A 20,557-nucleotide genomic window follows, 5' to 3' on the forward strand; every position below is an offset into this window, starting at 1 on the left:
GTTAAAGGGCTGTAAGCTCTTTGAGCTCATCATTTGGTAATTGTCTAACAAGTCAGACACTAAAGACAGTTGGGGACTGTAGAGATGGATGATGGGGAACGTTTTTAAGTTGAAAGAGGGGAGATTGAGATGAGGTATTGAGAAGAAATCTTGAAGGTCTCTTCTGACCCAAACCTTCAAAAGGCAAAAATAATTGGTGTTTCTGTCTCGATTCAGGCTGCACCAGAAGCGGCTCTTTCTCCAGAAGCAGTCCCAGCTGCAGGCCTATTTTAACCAGATGCAGATAGCCGAGAGCTCATACCCGAGGTCGACTCAACTGCCGCTGCCGTGCCAGGAGGAGCAGCAGCCGCCGCCGCAGCAGCAGCAATCGGCCCAGTTCAGCCTGCAGCAGCCTCTGAGCCCCGTGATGGAGCCTCCTTCCTCGGGACACATGCAATATGACCCCTTCCTCAGCCAATACCAGAAGGTACAGCTGGATCCACTGCCACCCTCCCCGATCACCAGCTCACTGCAGTTGTCATCGCCGGTTCAGGTGCAGCAGCCGCCACAGTCCTTACAATATTCCTATCAGACTTGTGAATTGCCTGTTGTCTCCTCTCCCAAGCCAGACTACCCCGACCAGTGCCAGTATTCCATGGACCCAGCACAACAGAGCAGTGTAGCATTGCCTGACAGCCAGAGCAGCTCAGCGTCTCGCGAGTCCCAGTCAAACTATGATGCATTAACCCTCTCAGAGTTGCCTGGACTCTTTGATTGTGAAATGATGGAGACTGTAGATCCCCAGCACAGCGGCTACGTCCTGGTGAATTAACACCACGGGGTGACTAAAACGTGAGCGGAAGACGGGACAAATGGAGAAGCATGTGAATTTTTGTGTTTTGTTCCTACCCCAAAGTTCACGGTAACTTTTCAACCCTTGAATTTAACAGGGGAACTAAAAATCCACCTGACTGGAATAATAGCAGGAGGGGGTGAGGGCCACCAGCTCCTCTTGCTGATGGCAGGGGCTAGAGAACAGATAGTGCTGTTTCATCCCACAAAGAACTAGGTTGCATTGAAGGTGGCAAAAAAAGGTGAATTTTAGAGGAAGGACGTAGCCCCTTCTAAAATAACTGGGGAGTCTGTCATCTAACATTCACTTGGAGAATGAGCGCACATGGTATTGTACTTCTTGGCAATAAAAGCAATAGTTTTCATTGAAATTCAGGGTAGATTCGGGTCTGCGCTGATGGCAACTGTAATACTCTTGAACAGTAGCGTGAGGTGTAATTAAAGGAAAGCTGCACTTTGACATCCAATTGCTGGGTAAGCTACCGATCTGGAACTCCTCCACGGTGAGTGTCCGAGATCCCCAGGCATCTCGGGCAGCCTCCACTTCTTCCTGCTGGCAAGTAAACAGTATTTCCCAAGCCTGCCAAGGAACTGTTAGTTGTCCGCCCTGGCGAGCTTCTGGATCTCTGCTGAGGGACATCTTGACTCTGTCAAAAGATATTTGGAGCTGACAGAGGACACCACAGTGGTTTGTAGAGACCTCTGGGTGGAGATCAGAATGCTGAAGGATAAAGGATGAGCTAGCAGGGAGATAGAAGGTAAGAAGGACCGTGAGAAAAATCAAGAGCTGTGGGCAATGCCATTAAAAAAGAAAAATCCACCTGGGTGGCTTTTGAAATTAGCCCTTTTTGCACGCAGGTCTTTGTGGAGGGCTCCGTCTAGGGGAAGTTCCGATCACTGGAAAGGATCCATCTGTCCTTCTGTTGCATTTTAATAACAAGCAAACAAACTGTGTTTTGAATTTGCAGTATGTGTTGCTGGTGGTTTATTGAGCTTTGTATATTTGGACAATTATTTAGGGTTTTAGAACTTAAGGATAAAAACAACGAGCTTAAAAAAAGAAAAAAAACACACCCCTGTGAAGTGATAGTGCTGTGCCTTTTTCAGTTCTTTATCAGCCTCTATGCTTTTTTCTGAAGAAAGTAGACGATACCCCATTTATATCCTCGCTACAGCCAAAGTCCCTTCAGAGCACGTGTTCCACTGTGTGGAACATTGTGTTTAACTTTCTTAGTGTTCCGATTGCTCTTGTGTATATAACACTGAAAGTATTACAGCAATATTTGCATCACAAACTGCTGATGTATCGACCGTTTCAAGAAGTACTAAACCCAACGAGCAGTTTCATCTCCAGAATGTTCAGTCAGGACGTGCAAAGTCACAGGAGGATCGGTGAGGAATCTGCAGAAAGCTTAGATCACCAGTTTGGGTTTTGTCTCTGGCCTTGACGTTTGGTGGGGCACTAGGGGCTGACAGACACGAGGCTCGCAGCGAGGCAGTTCAGCCTTTTCCTGAGCCAACATTAAGCACAATTGCAGATTCATAAAGCACAAAGAACGGCAGAGAAACGTGCTGCTCGCACCACTGTGTGCTGGAAAGCTTGGCGAGCTAAGGCCTTTGATGCTACAAATGATGAGGGTGTAGCCACCATATTCAAAGTTTGGGTGTTTGGGGCATGTGGTCCCTTACAAATGGAACGGATTGAACAGGGAGCAGAAGGAAGAAACAAAAAAAGGAATTCTGATGGCTTGTTTCTTCTGTCTTGTCAAATCGCAGATCCTACCAAGCTAGAAAAAGGGTTCTCAAAGCTGCTTTCCCTTCCTGGATGATCAGCCAGCATTTACAGCAATAAGACCACATTTCCGTGTGGAACAGTAGGATTTGTCACTGCATGTGGGCTTTGCGGAGGAGGGAGGGTCTGACAGGGGACAGGAGGCACCTTGCTGCCTGCGTCCTACAGGGAGAGGCAGCTCCTCTCGTGCTGGAGCCTGCGCGGATGTCGGTCCGTGAGGGCTCCGCTTCTACCTCTGATCTCACAGTGATGCTCTAGGCATCAGCAAGGAGTTTAAAGAACAGGGATCACATCCATACACTACATATGTGATATAAGAGAAAGAGAGCGAGACAGCTCTACTTTAAATAGCCAAGATGGATAGAAAAGGGTTTTATTGAGTGGTTTCCCTTTAGGAGGAAACAGTAACTCGCTGTGGAACTGACACCTGAAGTGACTAATGGGGGGAGGGAAACAGCTTGACCAATATACTGCAGGCATTTTACTACTGCAAAAAAAGGAAAGAGGTAACAGTCTCTCCTGTCCTTTCGTTCCTTCTTCCCTACACCACAGCATAATAAACGCTTTCTGGAATTTTAATATCTGACCAAGCACTCTAGGAACTACGTGGTGCAAACTGCTAACGGGACACAGGACACGGATGGAGACTGGCCCGGTTCTGCTCAGGAGCTGGGCTGCTGCCATAACCACAACCACTTCCTTCCCCATCCAACTCCAGAATACAGAACATTTCAGGACTTGGGGGTAAAAAGAATTCTGATCTGGGATCCGTTTATCGGGATGTGCCAATCAGTCCAAGCTCATTTGAGCTGGGCAGTGCTGGTAAGGGGGAAGCTACAGTGTTTTTCCTGTAGTTTGGACTGACTCTTCCCCTCAACCTAAAGAACAGTTAACATTTCATGTAATTTCCTTTAAGCCAATTAGAATAAAAAGCCTCTAATACCTTCTGAAAAGTCAGAGTATCTATTGGGCACCACTTCATACTGCTTTGAAGTGGCTCTTCTGTTCAAATCTGTTCTGTCTAACAGTAGAGAACTGTGTACTTTCCTGTTTGAGTCATTATTAGCTTTATTATCTTGTATTACAGACTCCTTTGAAGAGACTTTGGTGCGACGTATATGGGGTAAAAATTTCACATGGAGAAAAGTGCAATATGTGTGTGTGTGTGGTACGTTCTTTAATGTATTTTTTTAAGGAGTTAGAGGGTTTAGTCTCTGCTTTGGAATAAATGCACTAGTTTTGTGAGCTCCAGTTTGGCAAGTTCATCTGTAGTATTTACATGCGACTGATATGCTGGACTCTGTAAAGCAATTACAGTGTATTAATACAAAATAAAGAATACGTGCATTTCATTTTTAAATATCTAGTGAGCTAAAGCAGCCCCTGCCCCTCGGGTGTTCCTAGCAGCCTCTTTGTGTATGACATTGAAGTTATTTTCTCTCTGAGGCAAAGAACTACAAATGACAAAAAAAAGAAAACTAATCTCTACTGCAAAGGCTGGATTTTCTAGACTGAAGTTTAGTTCCTGTTGTTCTGACACACTTGGGGTAGATGATATTCTCTGCTCTCCCCAGAACAGAGCAAGACAGATATTCATGAATTGCATCCTGTTAACTACTTTCCCTAAAACCTTTTATCCTGATCTGGGGTGTAATGGGCTCATGTAGACTGAGCCTAAGACAATCTAGGACTTTCCTCTTGGACGAGGGGCTTCTTTCCACTACAACTATGAGCAACAGCAGTGAAAAATTCATCTTACGCTGTTGCTCCAAGCACTGCACCCCAGTCCTGTTGGGGGAGGAAACTGAATCTGAGCCACGAACTGCTCGCTGGTAATTTAGGCAGAAAGTTGACATTCCCAGAGGGAAGGGGCAACTCCAGGAGAGGCTCTGGAAAAGCAAAATGCCTTGTTCTTCTCTGAGGGAGCAGGAGAGACCAGGAGATCACTAACACAGGGAAAACCTTACGGCTCTTCTGTAGGACGCACCACCAGTTACCTGACACAAAAGGTCTGTGTGTGTGTAACAGCTCACGAGCATCTTTTCTCAACACCACTAGTGACCCTCAGGATTTATTGAGGAAGCCCTTTCAACAGGATATAAACCGTGATGCTCAGAGAGTTCGAGCAGAACCCAGCCAATCCCCGTCTCCTCCCGCACCCGAACTGCCGTCCCCACGGCCTTTGTGTGACGACCCCAGCCAGAACCACCCCGAGCAGCCAGGGTGACGCACCAGGACACACAACCCTTGGCAACAGAATGAGTAGCTTGGTTTGTAACAGCACCAACCAAGGGATCATCTTCCACATTCCCATGGATCAGGAGCACCAAGGAGCCTTTAGACCTCGCCAGGACACACGGAATGCTGTGCCTTAACCCGGCGCGTTCAGCATCTCCTCCGTACCCGGCTCTGCTGACTCCCAGCCTCCCGATAGAGTCTAGGGCAGCGACCCAAGCAGGGAGGGTGAAGCTCCGTACCCGCTGCCTGCGCCGCTTAACCAGAGACGGCAGCCGGAGCTCGCAGGGTGACTCAGGCGGCAGAGACGGGACCGTTAGTCACTGCTAACAGGACAGGAAAAGAACAGACGCTCGATGCTCGCTCCCATGCAGACGCCGCCTTTCGCTGCGAGCAAACTGAACCAGAGGTCACCCCGTAAGGGGTTACCTCAACCAAAGACAAGCTGTCGGGAAGATGCTCCCCCCTCCCCAAAAGGCAAAGGCTAAGCCCTGCTGATCCTGGGGGAGGCAGGAGAAAGCCCTCCCCGCTCCGGGATAAGCTCTGACTTAGAGACTGGGTCACAGCCTTTCAATCCCTCGCAGAGTTGCAGAGCGCAGCACTTCGCCGCCGGGCCTCGGGCCAGCAGAGCTTTCCTTTCCAGCGTTATGTGGCTGACAGCGCTCATCTCGGTCCCTGCAGATGGAGCAGCAGCCAGGCTGTCACAGAACACGACACATGCAAGCGGCACGGCTCATGCACCAGGAGAAAGCAGAGCGCACACACCTCCGTGCGGAACAGGCCGTCCCAGTCTAAGTGTGGCCTTAAAACTGGGTCTGAATTTGGTGCATAACAGAATCACAGGAAGGTTTGGATTGGAAAGGACTTTAAAGCCCATCCAGTCCCACACCTGCCACGGGCAGGGACACCTCCCACTGGATCAGGGGCTCCAAGCCCCATCCAACCTGGCCTTGAACCCCTCCAGGGATGGGGCAGCCACCCCTGCTCTGGGCAACCTGGGCCAGGGCCTCCCCACCCTCACAGCAAAACATTTCTTCCTAACATCTCATCTTAATCTCCCCTCTCTCATCTTAAAACCATTTCCCCTCAACCTGTCCCTGCCCTCCCTGACCCAGAGCCCCTCCCCAGCTTTCCTGGAGCCCCTTTCAGGGCTGGGAGCTGCTTTAAGGTCTCCTCAGAGCCTTCTCTTCTCCAGACTGAACAACCCCAGCTCTCTCAGCCTGTCCTCGTACAGTAGGTGCTCCAGTCCCCTGTCCACCTCCGTGTCCCCCTTGGACTCGCTCCAACAGATCCACGTCCTCCCCATGCCAAGGACTCCAGAACATCCCTCTGGGAAAGCTCCATTTCCCACTGAGCTGTCAGTCAGTGTTAAGAAATAGTTTAAATTTGGGGTTATGAGAAGAGATCCCTTTGATCACAAAGGGATCTTAAATGCAGCCATTTTTCTGGAAGGAGAACACCGTAATATGGTTTTATGTAACAGTCCCTGCTGAACGGCCTTACCAGCAAATAAAAGCTACAGTGCTTTGATAAGAATCCATGTGGTGTTGGCTTGCAGAATAGGAGCAAAAGGAGTAGCACATGGAAAGCAAACAGGAGGTTTGTTCCCAAAATACTCACAAATGGACATTTACTTTGCTGAGAATTATACGCTGAGTTCTGGAAAGGTTAGGTGCATTCAGGGAGTTCATAAGCTCTCCGCAGCTTGGCTCCTGCCGGCTGCTAGAGCAGAGAAGCTGAGAGGAGCTGAGAGCAGGCAGCTGCTGACGTCAATAGGGTAAATAATACCATGTACTGAAATCACCTGGGTACACGTTACCCTTTCCGCGGAGCCCGCTGTGCTGCAGAGCAGCCTGGGAAGCCCAGGTGTCTGCTTGCATGGAAAATGCTACAGCAGATCAAATAAACCTTCTCCAGGACCACCACCCCCCAACAAAAAATAATTAGCTGGAGCTGCTCGGGGTTCTCTCTCTGAAAGCACAGGACGCAGCACTGTTGCTCAGCTTAAGTACTGGAAGCTGCTCTACAGTCTCCCCAGAGCCTTCTCTCCTCCAGGCTGAACAACCCCAGCGCTCTCAGCCTGTCCTCATACAGGAGGTGCTCCAGCCCTCGGATCATCTCCCTGGCCTCCTCTGGCCTCGCTCCAGCAGATCCGTGTCCTTCCTGTGGACTCCAGAACTGCACACAGGGCTCCAGGTGATGTCTCATGAGACAGAATCACCTCCCCTGACCTGCTGATCACACTTCTGATGCAGAACCAGAGCACCCAAGCTAGAAAGTGACCCCAGCGCATCCCCAAGCCCCAGCACTCTAGTCCCTGGGCCAGACTGTTTCTCCAGTGAGCTTGCTCTGCTGCCTTCGGAGCAGGCAGAGAAGGAGCTAAACCCAGTGTTCCTGCCCCTGGGAGTGCCGGCACGCGCTGCCACCCCAGGTTCCCAACCTCGCAGACTGTAAGCTCCGAGAGTCCCAGTCTGCCTGTGTGAAAAGGGGAACAGCTGGAACCACCACACAGAAAACCTGGCTTTAACCTCCTTCCCTAGATGCCCTTGCAACGAGCCAAAGCAGGAGGACATTATTATTAATGCAGCAAATTAGCGGCCGAGTCCTGCTAGCGCTGCTCACGTCACCGCGGGTGCATTAAAGGCTGGTACAGAGAGGTATGAATTATCCACACTAATTGGGGCGCTGACAGGCGGATCTGGGGGCGCAGCTGGGGCAGTGGCTGCAGCATCCTCCTGGCAGCACCTTGTCACCACCGGGGACCAGCTGGTTCTCTTTCCTGACAAGCCTCTCCTTGGAGCGGTTGCCATGTCAACACATCTGTCTGGGCCATGCTACCCGTCAAAAGTTTGAAGTAATTTAGCACAGAAAAGGTTCTGAAGTGCTTTAACCCTTCTCATGCACTGAGCAAGCTCTTCCCTAGGAAGCCGATTGAGTTAAAGCCCTTGCTCTTGCAGGGGGTGGGATGGATGACCTGTAACGGTCCCTCCCGACTCAAAGCTTTCTACAAATCTAAGACGTCTTGAGTGGTGGCAAGCCAGAGCTGCTGGGGAAAATAGAAATAGCTGCTAAATTTCCCTGTGAAAGGTCCACCAACTCATCTGGATGCAATAAGGTCCAAAAAAATCCCCAACCCCACACCAAACTCCAAAGAAACAGCAGCTGCACACATAGAAAACCCCCAACGCCAACAGCTCTGTACCAGGAGCCCTGCTCCGGCAGCAATCGCCTGCAGCTGCGTAACTGAGGCACAATCCAGCTCACCAGGTGCCCAGCAGCAAAAGGTTCTGCTCAGTGTAAGCAGCAGGGTCACCTCTGCCCATCCTACTCTGGATCTTAGAAGAACTTGCCCTCAGCCAGCACGCCGGCCCAGAGCTCACACGCTGAGACCTCGCTACAGGGCAACACGGACAGCAAACACCTTGAGTGCCATTCCCTTCGTTGCAGCAGAAACAACTACAATAAAAGGAATTTTAGGGAGGTCCTTCCAAAACCACCATCAGCAGAGCTCACACAACCCCCCCCAGACAGCCTCCAAAGACACTCTGCTCCCCAAGCAAGAATTCCTTGAGCTCTGAGAAGCCCTGATATCTCCCTTCTGAGCGGCTCAGATGATTTGATCAAGATAAACACGCACACAAACACAGCAACAGCAAAAGCCAAGGGTTCGCAAGCAGCTCCTACATGCATCACCCTTGACTCAGAACTGGGGGCTGGGTAAAAAGCCAAAGTGCAAGAAATACACAGGCATTTTTGCTTTATTTTGAACAAGTTGCCTAGAGCCCTGGTATGACATACCCAGAGTTTTGCTTTTCCCTGGGGTATTTGTCCCAGAATACCAGTCTTTAAAAGGGCTGATTTTTATATCAACAGTTCTTAGAAGCCACAATGGCGATTTTTATTTTTCTCTAGAAGAATTAATTGTAAACTGTCTAAAAATAAGCCTGGAAAAACTCCGAGGGGAAAGCAATGTCAGCTCTGGCTGCTTTATTAGAGCAGAGCGCTCTCTGCACAGCCTGGCCCCCATTGTTCCCAGCTGGGTCACTGGGGGATGGGGAAACCTGCTCCACGAGGGCCACGAGACCTCCTGGAGTCGCCGAGCAGCCCAGAGACATTCCCTCACAAAGCAACAAAGCAAAACAGCCACGCATCTCACCTGGGAACCAGAGAGACCTCTACTTAATGGCCGCTTTTCCACAGCCACCTTCACCTCTGGGATCACCTGCACAAACAAGGGCATTCCGTTTTCATAGAATGATGGAACGGTTTGAGTTAAAAGGGACCTCAAAGCCCATGCAGAGCTTTGGAGCCACAGGCAGGGACACCTCCCACTGGATCAGAGGCGCCAAGCCCCATCCAACCTGGCCTTGAACCCCTCCAGGGATGGGGCAGCCGCTCCTGCTCTGGGTAACCTGGGCCAGGGCCTCCTCACCCTCACAGCAAAACATTTCTGCCCCATATCTCATCTCAATCTCCCCTCTTTCAAATTAAACCCATTCCCCCCCATCCTCTCCCTGCCCTCCCTCATCAAGAGCTCCTCCATAGTCTTCCTGGAGCCCCTTTCAGTACTGGAAGCTGCTCTAAGGTGTCCCCAGCGCCTTCCCTTCTCCAGGATGAACAACCCCAGGCTCTCTTTTCCTGAGCAGGCAGCAGTATCTGATACACCGGTATCTGATTAGAGGTTTCCAGGAACCCACTAGGTTTCACACAGAAACACAGCAGAACACACTCCTTTAGCCCTCCAGAAACAGAGAGGGTTTTCTGGAGAGAAGCCAGCACAGGAGGGGTTAATGGGCTGCGACACCAACCCAGGCTGTACCCAAACAGAGAGAAAAATGGCCAAAACAGTTCTTAGAAGGAGAAGCAGCTGACAGCCAGCAGCATCTGAGCTCCTGCTGCCAACAGGGTGTTCGGAGCCAGGATCAGCTGCTGCTCTTTGTTTTCAGGAGTCCTCCCTGTTTTGTGAAGCTGGCCTCAGTCACAAGGCAGGCGAGGCTGAAAGGTTTGCTGGGAGGGATTTGTTCTGTCAGAGGGGATTTTGGAGACAGAACTACCGAGTCTGCAGTCTCAAAGGACAGAAATTCTCAGAAGAGTAAAAATATTCAAAAAAAGCAACCCAGAAAGCAGCATATTCTGTAACAAAAGAAAATATCCAAACTCTCAACACCAGCTCTGAGTGGTTTTAAAAATATAACTGGGAACGAGCAGACTTTTCTAACAAGATTGTGAGGATAAGGCCTTAGTGACAAGCTCAGCTCCAGGCACCAAAGGTACTTCCAAGGTCACACAAAATACCCACCAAGGTGGACGTGAGTAAATTTAGCAGAGTCACGTATTTCCCGCTGCTGCAGTGCTTTAACCTGGCGCAGCGACGCAGCTCTGAGGGTTTCCCTGGAGAAGATCCACCACTTACTGATGAAACAAGGTGCACGGTAGACGAAGACAGGACCAACCACGTGTTTTGCTGTACTGGCACTCAAAAAATAGAATCATAGAATCATTAAGGGTGGGAAAGACCTCCAAGATCATCCAGTCCAACTGTAAGATCAACACCACCGTGTCTACTAAACCACAACCCCAGGTGCCACATCCACACGGTTTTTGAACCCCTCCAGGGATGGAGACTCCACCACTGCCCCGGCAGCCTCTGCCAATGCTTCACCACTCTTTCAGTAAAGATATTTTTCACAATATCCAATCTAAACCTCCCTCGGTGCAATTTGAGGCCATTTCCTCTCATCCTACCACTTGTTATTTGAGAGAAGAGACCAGCACGACCTCACCACAACGTCCTTTCCAGGAGAGCGATGATACAGTTCTGTGGCCCTGCAGCTGAGGACTCCAAGGGTGAACTTGTCAGCTCCCAGCAGAGGGGAACTGCTGCTAAAGGAAGGGCAAATGGCTTTCTGGGGATGTGTGCAAAGCTCCGTTACTCAATGCTGAATGGCTCCCTTGGGAAATATCCTGTAACTCCAGCTTTTCATGGTTGTACAGGTGGTACCTTTGGCTTGCTGTACAACTGTTACTTCACTACCCACAGTCAGTAACTCATCTCCCCTGCAAGCAGCGTTCAATCCCCTTGTTGCCACTCTTGGAAGGCGAGATGTTGCATTTAACAGGACACAGCATGGAAAACACATCCAGGAAAGCTCCAGACCGGGACTCAAGACACAGGCACTTAACTTCTCACCTTTGCCGCTACGCTTGCTAGAGACTGCGGTATTTTGTGGCTCAGCTCCCCTCCCAAAGGCAGGAGCAGCCTCTCTTCTCATTGCTTTCCTGACCTGTTCTCCCTTCTGGATTAGGCAATTACCTACTTCTTTTATCAGTAACAAGTTTTTAAGCATCCGGGGGAGCCTGACTGCTGAAGGAAGCACCTATCTGAAAGCTGCTAATCTGCACGTCTCCTGCACTGTATCTCACACAAAGTGCACTTCTGGCCAAGATCCCAGAGGCAGGAGATGCCAGGAGCTCTCATTAGGTTCATGGAGCATTCAGAGAGGCACATATCACACACACGAGGCCCCACTCCATTTACTGCACTTTGGCCCCATCCGAGATGTATTTTCTGACTGATGCTGAAGTATCAGATGCCTCCCCTCCAGCCAGCACACAGGAAACCACCTTTGAAAAGAAACTAGTGTTAGAAACCAAAACTGGCTGCTTTCTGTTTCAACCTTCCTTGCAAACAAAGCAGTTACTCCATTTGCCACGGTTTGTCACCAGTTCTGTCAGAAATCGGATTGGTATCATGTTCTTGAGGCTCAAAGACACAGGTTTAACTGTGAAACCCGTCCCTCCTGTCACATGAAATGAGCGCTATAACAGGGTTAGGAGACTTTGAGCTCTTCCCTTCATCTAGAACAAGCAACCTGAATTCAGAGTCTGAATAAAGCACCCATCACATTAAAGATTTTCATAGAATCATAGAATCACCTGGTTGGAAGAGGCTCACTGGATCATCAAGTCCTACCATTCCTATCAAACACTAAACCATGTCCCTCAGTGCCTTTTCTGCATTTTCTACATTTACTAACCAGATTATAACGGATCTCTACCCATCAATCCACCTTTACTGCCTTGTTTCACTTTTGGAGACACCACATTTAATTTAGAACCAGGTCTTACAGGTTACTCAGAGCACAGAGCACCTATTCCACGAGTACGTACTAGACCGTGCTATGAGCAGAGGCGCTAAGACAACCTTTTTGTGTCCACACCTCCTTTTAGGGGTCATCCTATTTGGGATGACACCCAGTGTACTCACGCAAAGAAACCACCATGAAGCCAAGCACTTCCCAGCAAGGTAAGGGGGCTCTGGCCACCGAGATCACACCTGGAGACCTGTCGTGGTCTGGGCAGGGTTTTATTCCCTTGACACTGCTGTAATTAAACAGAGGAGCTGCTCCCTCCCCAGGAACATCACTCAAGTCCTACAGAATTATATAGCAACCTTTGTCATCTATGATTAAATATTAATAAATATTGTAATAGAGTTTTTAATTATAGTATATATAGATACTTAAACCCACTATTATTTATATCTATGCATCATCGCTCATTAATCACACACCGAATCGACCCAGAATCACCTGAAAATTTCACTTAGGCTTTGTAAATGATCATCGGTCAAGGGAACGGAACCATCCAAATCTGCCTTCAAGAAAAACGTGCCAAGGCATTTCTGACATTAAGACCTGACGCTCTGCACCTGGAAGAGCTGGAGAATCCATTTCCTTCCAACCAAACTATGGTGCCAGGGAAGCTGGAGGGCAGCAGGCATTGGAAGCTGATTTCCTAGCTTGTGAAATTGCTCCTGGTGCTGTGGTATCCAAGATCTCTGGAATAAGGCGGTCAAAGCGACACGAGTTGTGCAAGAGGAGAACTGTGCTCTCCACAGCTGCACAAACAACGCCTGCTTCACTTTGCCCTACAGCTGCTGCAGAGGGTCCTCACTGCGTTCTTAAAATTCAGTCTAATTAGGCTCGAATGCTCAGGGAAACGTATTCCCAGTTGCATTATCGAAAGACAAAACGATAACAACCTGTCTCTGGGGCTGGATGAGGTTTTTATGGAACTGTGATTTGGGAAGAACAGCAGCCACCCCAACTCAAGATTGTGGGGTTTGGAGGACAGAATGAGAGGTGACGTTGTAGAGCACTTTCTGGGGAGTCTGTTGGAGCTGCAATGATCAGCGAGGCAGAAACTTCTCAGGCTGGGCTTTCACACTCGATCCCCAGGAAGAACGTCACTGCTACAGTACATCAGACACACGGGTGGTAACGGTGGGGACTTCCCATGAGTATCATAAGTGGAAAGTTTTACCTTAAACTCCAGACAAGGGTGAGTTTAGTGCCTTTAATCACAAGCCAGGGGCTTGCACTGAGCCACAAACACAATGCACACCAGTGAGATGTGGCTTCGATAACTGTCCAGGGCAGCCTCGTCCTGTCTCACTAGAATCCTTTCCAGTTTTGTCCACCTGGACCTTTAAACAAAGATAAACCAGGGCAAGTCAACATTCAAAACAACGTGGAGCTCTCCTGCACACAAGAGATTTAAATCTTCTCCATCAAGCAAACCATCCCAGTGGTTATAAATCTCGGGAGAGACAGGCTCTTGGAAACAGGCTCGCTCCGCGAGGAGCAGCAAAGCACGAGGGACCAGCGGGGGGTGGGGGTTTTGGCTTCAGCTCTGAGGGCATAAGGATAGATTTCACTTGGCTAAGCTGCAGAATGTAATTAAGGACCGTGCTGCCTTCCCTTGCTAGTGGAGGAGAAACGTTTCTTACTGGAGCCAAATAACTTCGACAAACTAAATAATTTGCACAGTGAAGGTCTTCAGGCTTCTTGTTAGTGAACCAGAAAGTGTAGTGAAAGGTAGGGCAGCAAATGTAATTCCTCACTTAAAAACATGCTTGGGGATCATAGGAAATTGCAGTAATAAGGAAATTAAGTGTCACTGTTATTGAAAATAATGAGAGAGGACTGCTAGACCAAGGACAGTAACAAAGCTCTAGCTAATGTTACACACAAGCTTCATCCAAGGGGTGCACACACACGGAATCCGTTAAGACAGGGCTTTGGCCAAGGTTGTCTACCAGGGCTCCCAAGAAAGCTATTGCTAGGGAGCATCCTTGTTACCTTCACACTGCAAGGAAGCAATGCAAGAGTGGGCTGTCATCACCAGAGCTTAGCATGGTCACAGTGCACACACAAAGGACTTGATGGCACAGAAAAATGCAGCCAAGCTGACCCCGACGGTGCTCGAGTCAGAGTAACCTGTCAGACCTGGTCCTAAATGAAACACAGTGTCTTAGAAAACGAAACAAGACAGTAAAGATAAAGAGATGGGTAGAGCAGACCAGTAAGAATGAGCTGGCTATTCCAGAACCGCCCTAACTGCTGTCTCAGCAAACTACAAGTGCAACACTTCGCTAACTTAATAGATGTTTTCCATATGGGAGCCAGCTTACACCTCAACTGCCCAGGAACACGGTATCAGAGTGGGAATCTGTCTGCACTGATCTGTCCAGACGCGTTCAAAGGAGTTTTTCTCAATTTAGGGCCTCTCTGCTCCCTTTCTATAGCAGGAATCTCATGGTTATCTGAAAGTCCAAAGACTGGCCTCTCATTTTCACCAGCGATAGTGCCTCACTCTTTATTTTGTGTTCAGTCATTGCTTTAGGGCGCTGCCAGGGAGTGTTGGGGAACTCCAGGGCTGCATCCCAGGATGCAGCGATACCAAAAACATAGACAGGAAACAGGGGAGGTGGGAATTGCCAAAACCAGACCTGGGATGGCTTTGTCCTGATAACACAGGATGGAAATTAATCCCACTGAAGCCAACAGGAGTTTTCTCATGGATTTTAATGGAAGCAAGATTTCACCTTGGGATTGAATAAATTATCCTGTGGCTTTCTCTTCCCAAACTCCAGCCTTTCTTGAAGCAGATGGGCTGAAACACACTCCACACTCACAACAGAAAATGAAAACATGACCTGGCAATCATTGGAAGGCTCCCACAACCTTGTCTTTTATGAACGCCCACATGTCATTGCTACACAAACAAGAGCTGCCAGTGTGGGAGACTTTGGGGCAATATTCCAGCAAGACAGGAGAAACAAATACCAAAACAAGAGAGCAACGGCATTTTAACAGCTTGCCTGGAAGAGTAAATATTGACTGGTTAACTGGAAAAAGCCAGCTCATCCTTCTTTTTGGTGAGGGCAGTTCTGGCACAGAGGAGGAGCTCTCACAAGTTTGCAGGCACATGGGGCTGACAAAACACAAGAAAGTCTCCTAGCAAATATGTCTGGAAGGCGTTACTGGGTGGCTGATCTGAATAATGGCTCTGTTCATGGGCAAAAGAATCCCAGAGCCTATCTGCAGCCTCCAGAAAGCCAGGTTTAAAAACATAGAAGGAATTCCCATGACGTAAAGGTTGGGCTCTCTGCACATCTCCCTGTCTCACCGAGGAGGATGATCACAGAGCTGGAACACAGAACTATAGAATAGCTTGGCTGGACCTTTGAGATCGTCCAGTTCAACTGTATCTGTCCACTACTAAACCATCTCTGAGCACCTCATCTGCTCATCTCTTAAATCCCTCCACAAACTCCACCACCTCCCTGGGCAGCCAATCCAGTGCCTGAGAACCCTTTCAGTGAAGAAATTTTTTCCTAATTTGAACCTCCCAGGCACAACTTGAGGCCATTTCCTCTCACCCTATCACTTGTTACTTGGGAGAAGAGACCAGCACCCACCTCACCAGAACCTCCTTTCACGTTGCAACAGATTGCCAGAAAAGGCAAGAGCTCCAGCAGAGCAGGAAACTAAACCCAGCTCCTTCTCTGGGGGAGATGCAGGACCCCGCTCTGCTCTCTTTCGTCAAGGAGTCCTTTCCAGAGGTTGAACGGCTCAGCTTTTGCCTGCACCAGCTTTCCTCAGTAGTATTTGCTGTTCAAGCACCATCAGCATTTCAGTCAGCTGGTGGAGAGCTGGCCGAAGCTATTTAGGGCATGAAGACCAAGCATAAAAGCGCATCAACGATTTTCATCACCCCACTGTTAGGTACAAAGCCCACAGAAATACATCTGTGAGTTCAGTAGTGCAAAACGCTAGAGTTCCCAGTCCTTCTCCTGCCCAGTCCTTTACTGGTGTAACTGGAGTGTCCTAGGTGGTGACTCCCAGACAGCCAAAGTCAAAAGGCAGCTTTTAGGGGTTGTAACACAGCTCTAGAGTCATCTGACTCACAGACATCACAGCCGCTCACAATGAGAGCTCAGACACACACGCTGCTATTCCTGTAAATCATTAACGCAGCAGGCATGTCAGACCAAACCTGACATTTCAGAGGCAGCACCATAAACCCTGGGCCTGTCGGCGAGCACCCTGTAATCTTTTCTTCCCTGTGTTTAGGACAAAATACCTCCCTGACTGAATACCATGGAATATGTGCCGTGGCCAAAATTCCAGGGAGTTTTCATGATGTCAAAGAAAAAAAAAAGGGAAAAGGTCTTACAATTTGCAGTTCTGCCTTGCTCTCCACATTCTCACACAACACAGCAATCAGACCACCCATTTCTTCCCTGCTTGTGATACTGCCGTTCCCCCTCTGTGGCCAAAAAAGTCAGTGAGGATTTCATCTACTCCTTCACAACAACCCCCAGCTCCGGGCTTGCTAGTGCTGGGAAAGTCAAGCACAGTCTTGGATTCTGCACCAGCTCCCACATAGGGACAACTATTTATTTTGGACTGCCAGAAAGATTATATATCTATTAGCAAATTCTGCAAGATAGAGGACAGGGAGCCTAACGGAAAGGAAGCAATTAATCATGAGTTTTCCTTATAGACACAGATTATCTGTCAATAAGTGTCGACTCTCTAGAGAAAAACAAGATCCAGAAATAATCCCAATTAGGCAGGGAAGTTTTCTGGGTTGCTTTAAGAACAGGAAGGTACTTGCTTTGCCAGAAGGCCCTGGTTCAGCATCTCACCGCTTGTGCACAGCAGCAGAGGGGCCACCAGCAGTCCCTGGGCAAGAGAGAAGGGAAACTCTTAGCACAGCCGAGTGGCATCAGGTTTCCTCACTCTCTGCTCAGCACCTCCATCTCCCACCCTGCCTGGTTTTTTAAATGTCTGTAGCAATCTGGAAAGCACAGCACAGGCTCTGCAGGCACTGCAGGGGGGTCTCCCCCCACTGGGCACCAGTCCAGCTCGCAGAGGAATTCAACATGCGCACACACTCAAAACTTTTCCACTGGCTGCAGGGTTTCAGGCAGGGCGCCCTGCTCCCTCTCAGCGTTTGAAGGGGAGAAGTCTGCAGCCCTGTGGCATCACGCAGGCCAGGCGAGAACAGGCTCAGGCTGCTCCACACCGCAGTCAGCTCTGGGCTTCCTTACCAGAGATGCCTTCTGTGATGGACCAGGAGACCTGAGCGACTGACTGGTAGGATGCTCCGACACACACACACACACACAAGCTGTATTACAGCCTGAGGGCCTCACAGAGAGGACCATCTCAGGGAAAGGGCTTTCTAGAAGCTACTCAAACCACAAGGAGGAACAGTGTGTTCTGGAAAGCTGAAGCAGTGACCATAGTGCAGGAGACTACCCCAGGGATGCAAAGAGAGCGCTGTGGGTTGCTGACTCTACTGCCCAGCCTTGCTCAGACCTCTTTTGCCAGGCTTAGCTGGAAGAAACAGCTGCAACAGTCACCTAGAGAAAGAATAACAAATGGGTTTGAGATTTTAGCTCCCACACCAGCCCTCCCCACACCCTTAACAGCAATGTCCACTGGAGGGGAGCTGGCCAATTCATTAAATGTTTTAAAAACATCACCTTTATCCCTTCTCCAAGCCTACAGCATGTCCTGGCTGTTCTGTGCCTGCCCCATTTACACACAGAGTGACACAGGGTGCACTGTGAGCAGCTTTGGAGCTTTTATGCAAAGCAGAGCATTACCTCAGGAGGGTAGATAAGGAGTCCTAGGTACTGCCAGAAAGCTGAACTCAGTTCCCTGGAGCAAATACTAAGTGCACAAAATACACAATCAGTTTTTTCAAGGGAAGAAAAAGCACCCTACAGCTAAAAGTACTCATGCCAAACAGCTGAAAGAGGCAGAGAATGCAGCAGCAGGCAGGCCAGAGGGTCAGGGGAACCTGTGCTGGGTAGGTTTGGCGTGACGAGAAGACTTCTGGTTCATTTGGATGGGAAAACTCACAGCTTTGCATGAGACAGCAATGCTGTTAGACCAGATGTATTCACACTACGAGACAGCCTGTGCAATCCAGAGCCCTGCGTATCAAAGTCAGTATTTCCACTGAATTTTGGAGAGCCTTACATCCATCCATCCTCAAACAAGGCAGGGAAAGGAAGCACTGTCATCCTTGTTTCATGAGGCATTGGGGCTTTCTCACAGTCATGCAGGGAGCTGGGATCTGGACCCAAGACTTCTGCTGTAGCCACTAAAGCAGCTGGTTTGCACACCTCCACGCTGCAGTGAGCCTGGCAAAGGCTCTGCCCAGTTGCTTATTTCTTGTGTTTTCCTGTCCCCCTCCAAAATAGCTGGCATTTGGTACCCTACTGATGCTGGAGCAGATGTCTCATTAGCACAGCCAGAACTTCAGAGACCAAAAGAGCAAGGAGGATGAGCTCAGGTGGGAAGAAGCAACAACAACAGCAGGGGTAGGCAGATTCTGGAGAAGCAGAGATCTCTTTTTCTTGCCAGCTTCCCTAGCGAAGAGCCAGAGAGAAAATAATGGATATTTATAAGCAAACCTGTCTCTAAGGCAGCAGTTTCCAAAGTCTAATAATAGGGTTTGGACTTGTCTATTGCATGATTCAGACAGCATTGCATAAAGCTGCTGGAACGCTCCTGCCTGTCCCCAGAGCGTATTCGCAAGAAGTGAGTTAGAGGAGACCCTGAGCCCAGATGCAGGAGATTCCAGCCAGGCAGGTTCTGTCTCTTCAGAGGTGCAGCCAGAGATGCAGGAGCAAACCGAGCTGTGCTGAAGTACAAAAGCCTCCTCCCAGTGAAGGCCAACCACCCACTCCCTGTCTTGAAGCAGCAAGGTAAGAAGCCAAGGAATCAGATAATTGCTCCTCTTTGGTTTTTCACCCCTGCAGCAGCTCTGAGCCGAGTCCAGGGACCCATGGGGCGAGGCACTGCGAAATGCAGGCAAGGACTGCACCTGCCTCCAAGATTCTGCAGCGGTGGAAAGAACATCAGGGATGTGGAAAGGCACCTGTCCTCAAAATCAAGGCGAAACCCCACGCCTGCAGGTTGCCTCTGCTGGGCTGGTCTCAAACCAGACCTGGCAGTGTGAGCAACTGCTTCTGAATTCACCTCTAATACCACATCCAGTGGCCCCGCTGTTGTTTCTGCTGACTCAATGCGAGGCGTTGAAAGTGCAGCTTCCCCAGCCAAGCCTGGAGGGAGGATTAAAAACAGGAAAGGTCAAAACAGCCTCCTCTTTGTACGAGGGAGAAAACAGGGCTGGGCTCTGCAGCGCAGGGCAGCACCTGGACAGCATGTTCCGAGGCAGAATAATTGCAGCGATCTGCCCTCCACCCTGCTCCTCTTTCCAACCAGCCCATTTCAACACAGGAAACTTCCAGAGAATGCCTCTTCACTCACTCCAGGCAGGACAAGAGCTATAACAGCGTAGTATGGACAACTAGAAACTGGAGAAGGCCAGAGCCTTATCCTTTTCTAGAAAAACGCATTGTTTGAAACCTGTTTGGTCCATCACGTTTAAAAGCTTACCCAGTAATTCACCCTCCAAGCAGGATTCATGGAGTTACAGGACAAGTGAGTGACAGTGTTGTAGGAGGCCAGGCTCCTGGCTTTCTGGTCAGGCATCCAGTCACATACTCTCACTCAGAGACCAGGCAGCACCCCGGGCTCAGCCCCTGCCTCCTCACTGATGCCACAAGAGAACATCCCTCTGCCCCGTCCCGCCTGCAGCCCTGCGATCACCCTCTGGATGCAGGGCTGGGCAGGGGCAGCAGAGGACTGCACGGATCCAGAGTCCTGCTGGGCTGTGATGCTCTCTTGCTCTGCTCACCCTTACTGACCACTTTTTGCTGCTAGCAGACACGGCTGGAGTTTGCAAAGCAGACAGATGGGGCCTTATTAGTACCTCTCCAGGAAAGCAGATAGAGATGTGCGGTTATTCACGGGGACATACAGTGAATCTCGGCAGGGCTGGGATGACATTCAGGTTCTGACAGCTGCTGGAAGAGAAAGAAATTCATGGCTCTCTCCTCCAGCAGTGCCTGGAGAGCTGGGAACTCTGAACCCCAGAATTTCATTACCAGGGCCTCCCTCCACTACTACTTTAAGCCCTTTTCCAGCAAAAAATCCCCACACAACCTACTAACTCAAAACCTTTTGTTGGATGTGGGGTGGACTCAAATACTAAGATAGCAGCTTCTGAGCACAAGTAGGAAGGAAAGAGCTGTTACCAATAAGGCCACAACTAAGCATTGTAGGCACCTTCTTCAGAACCAGCCAGAATAATACAAAGAGCCTTTCCTCCAAAGATAAAGCAGAAAAAGGTGCATTGCCTACCCAATTCCCTGCAACCCAACAGGTTTGGACCCTTTCTATCCAGGCAGGGAATCCAGCTAAGGCAGATCAGCAATTTGTGGTTTGACCCTTTACCCACAAGCTCAGAAACCACAAGGCTTTATTT

At 49.4% G+C, this 20,557-nt stretch overlaps 2 protein-coding genes across 2 annotated transcripts in view; one reads left to right on the forward strand and one right to left on the reverse strand.

Annotated features, from left to right (window-relative positions):
• SIK2 (salt inducible kinase 2) overlaps positions 1-3,983 on the forward strand; it is a 42,740-nt gene extending 38,757 nt beyond the window's left edge. The window contains exon 15 of the mRNA XM_069876570.1: positions 217-3,983. Coding sequence (XP_069732671.1) covers positions 217-811 — 595 coding nt within the window. The 3' untranslated portion in view covers positions 812-3,983. The remainder of the gene's footprint in view (positions 1-216) is intronic.
• The window catches only part of ALG9 (ALG9 alpha-1,2-mannosyltransferase), a 55,824-nt gene that overhangs the window by 5,405 nt on the left and 29,862 nt on the right, over positions 1-20,557 (reverse strand). The window lies entirely within an intron of this gene.

Source organism: Phaenicophaeus curvirostris, chromosome 25, assembly GCF_032191515.1.
Source record: "Phaenicophaeus curvirostris isolate KB17595 chromosome 25, BPBGC_Pcur_1.0, whole genome shotgun sequence".
Lineage (NCBI taxonomy): Eukaryota > Metazoa > Chordata > Aves > Cuculiformes > Cuculidae > Phaenicophaeus > Phaenicophaeus curvirostris.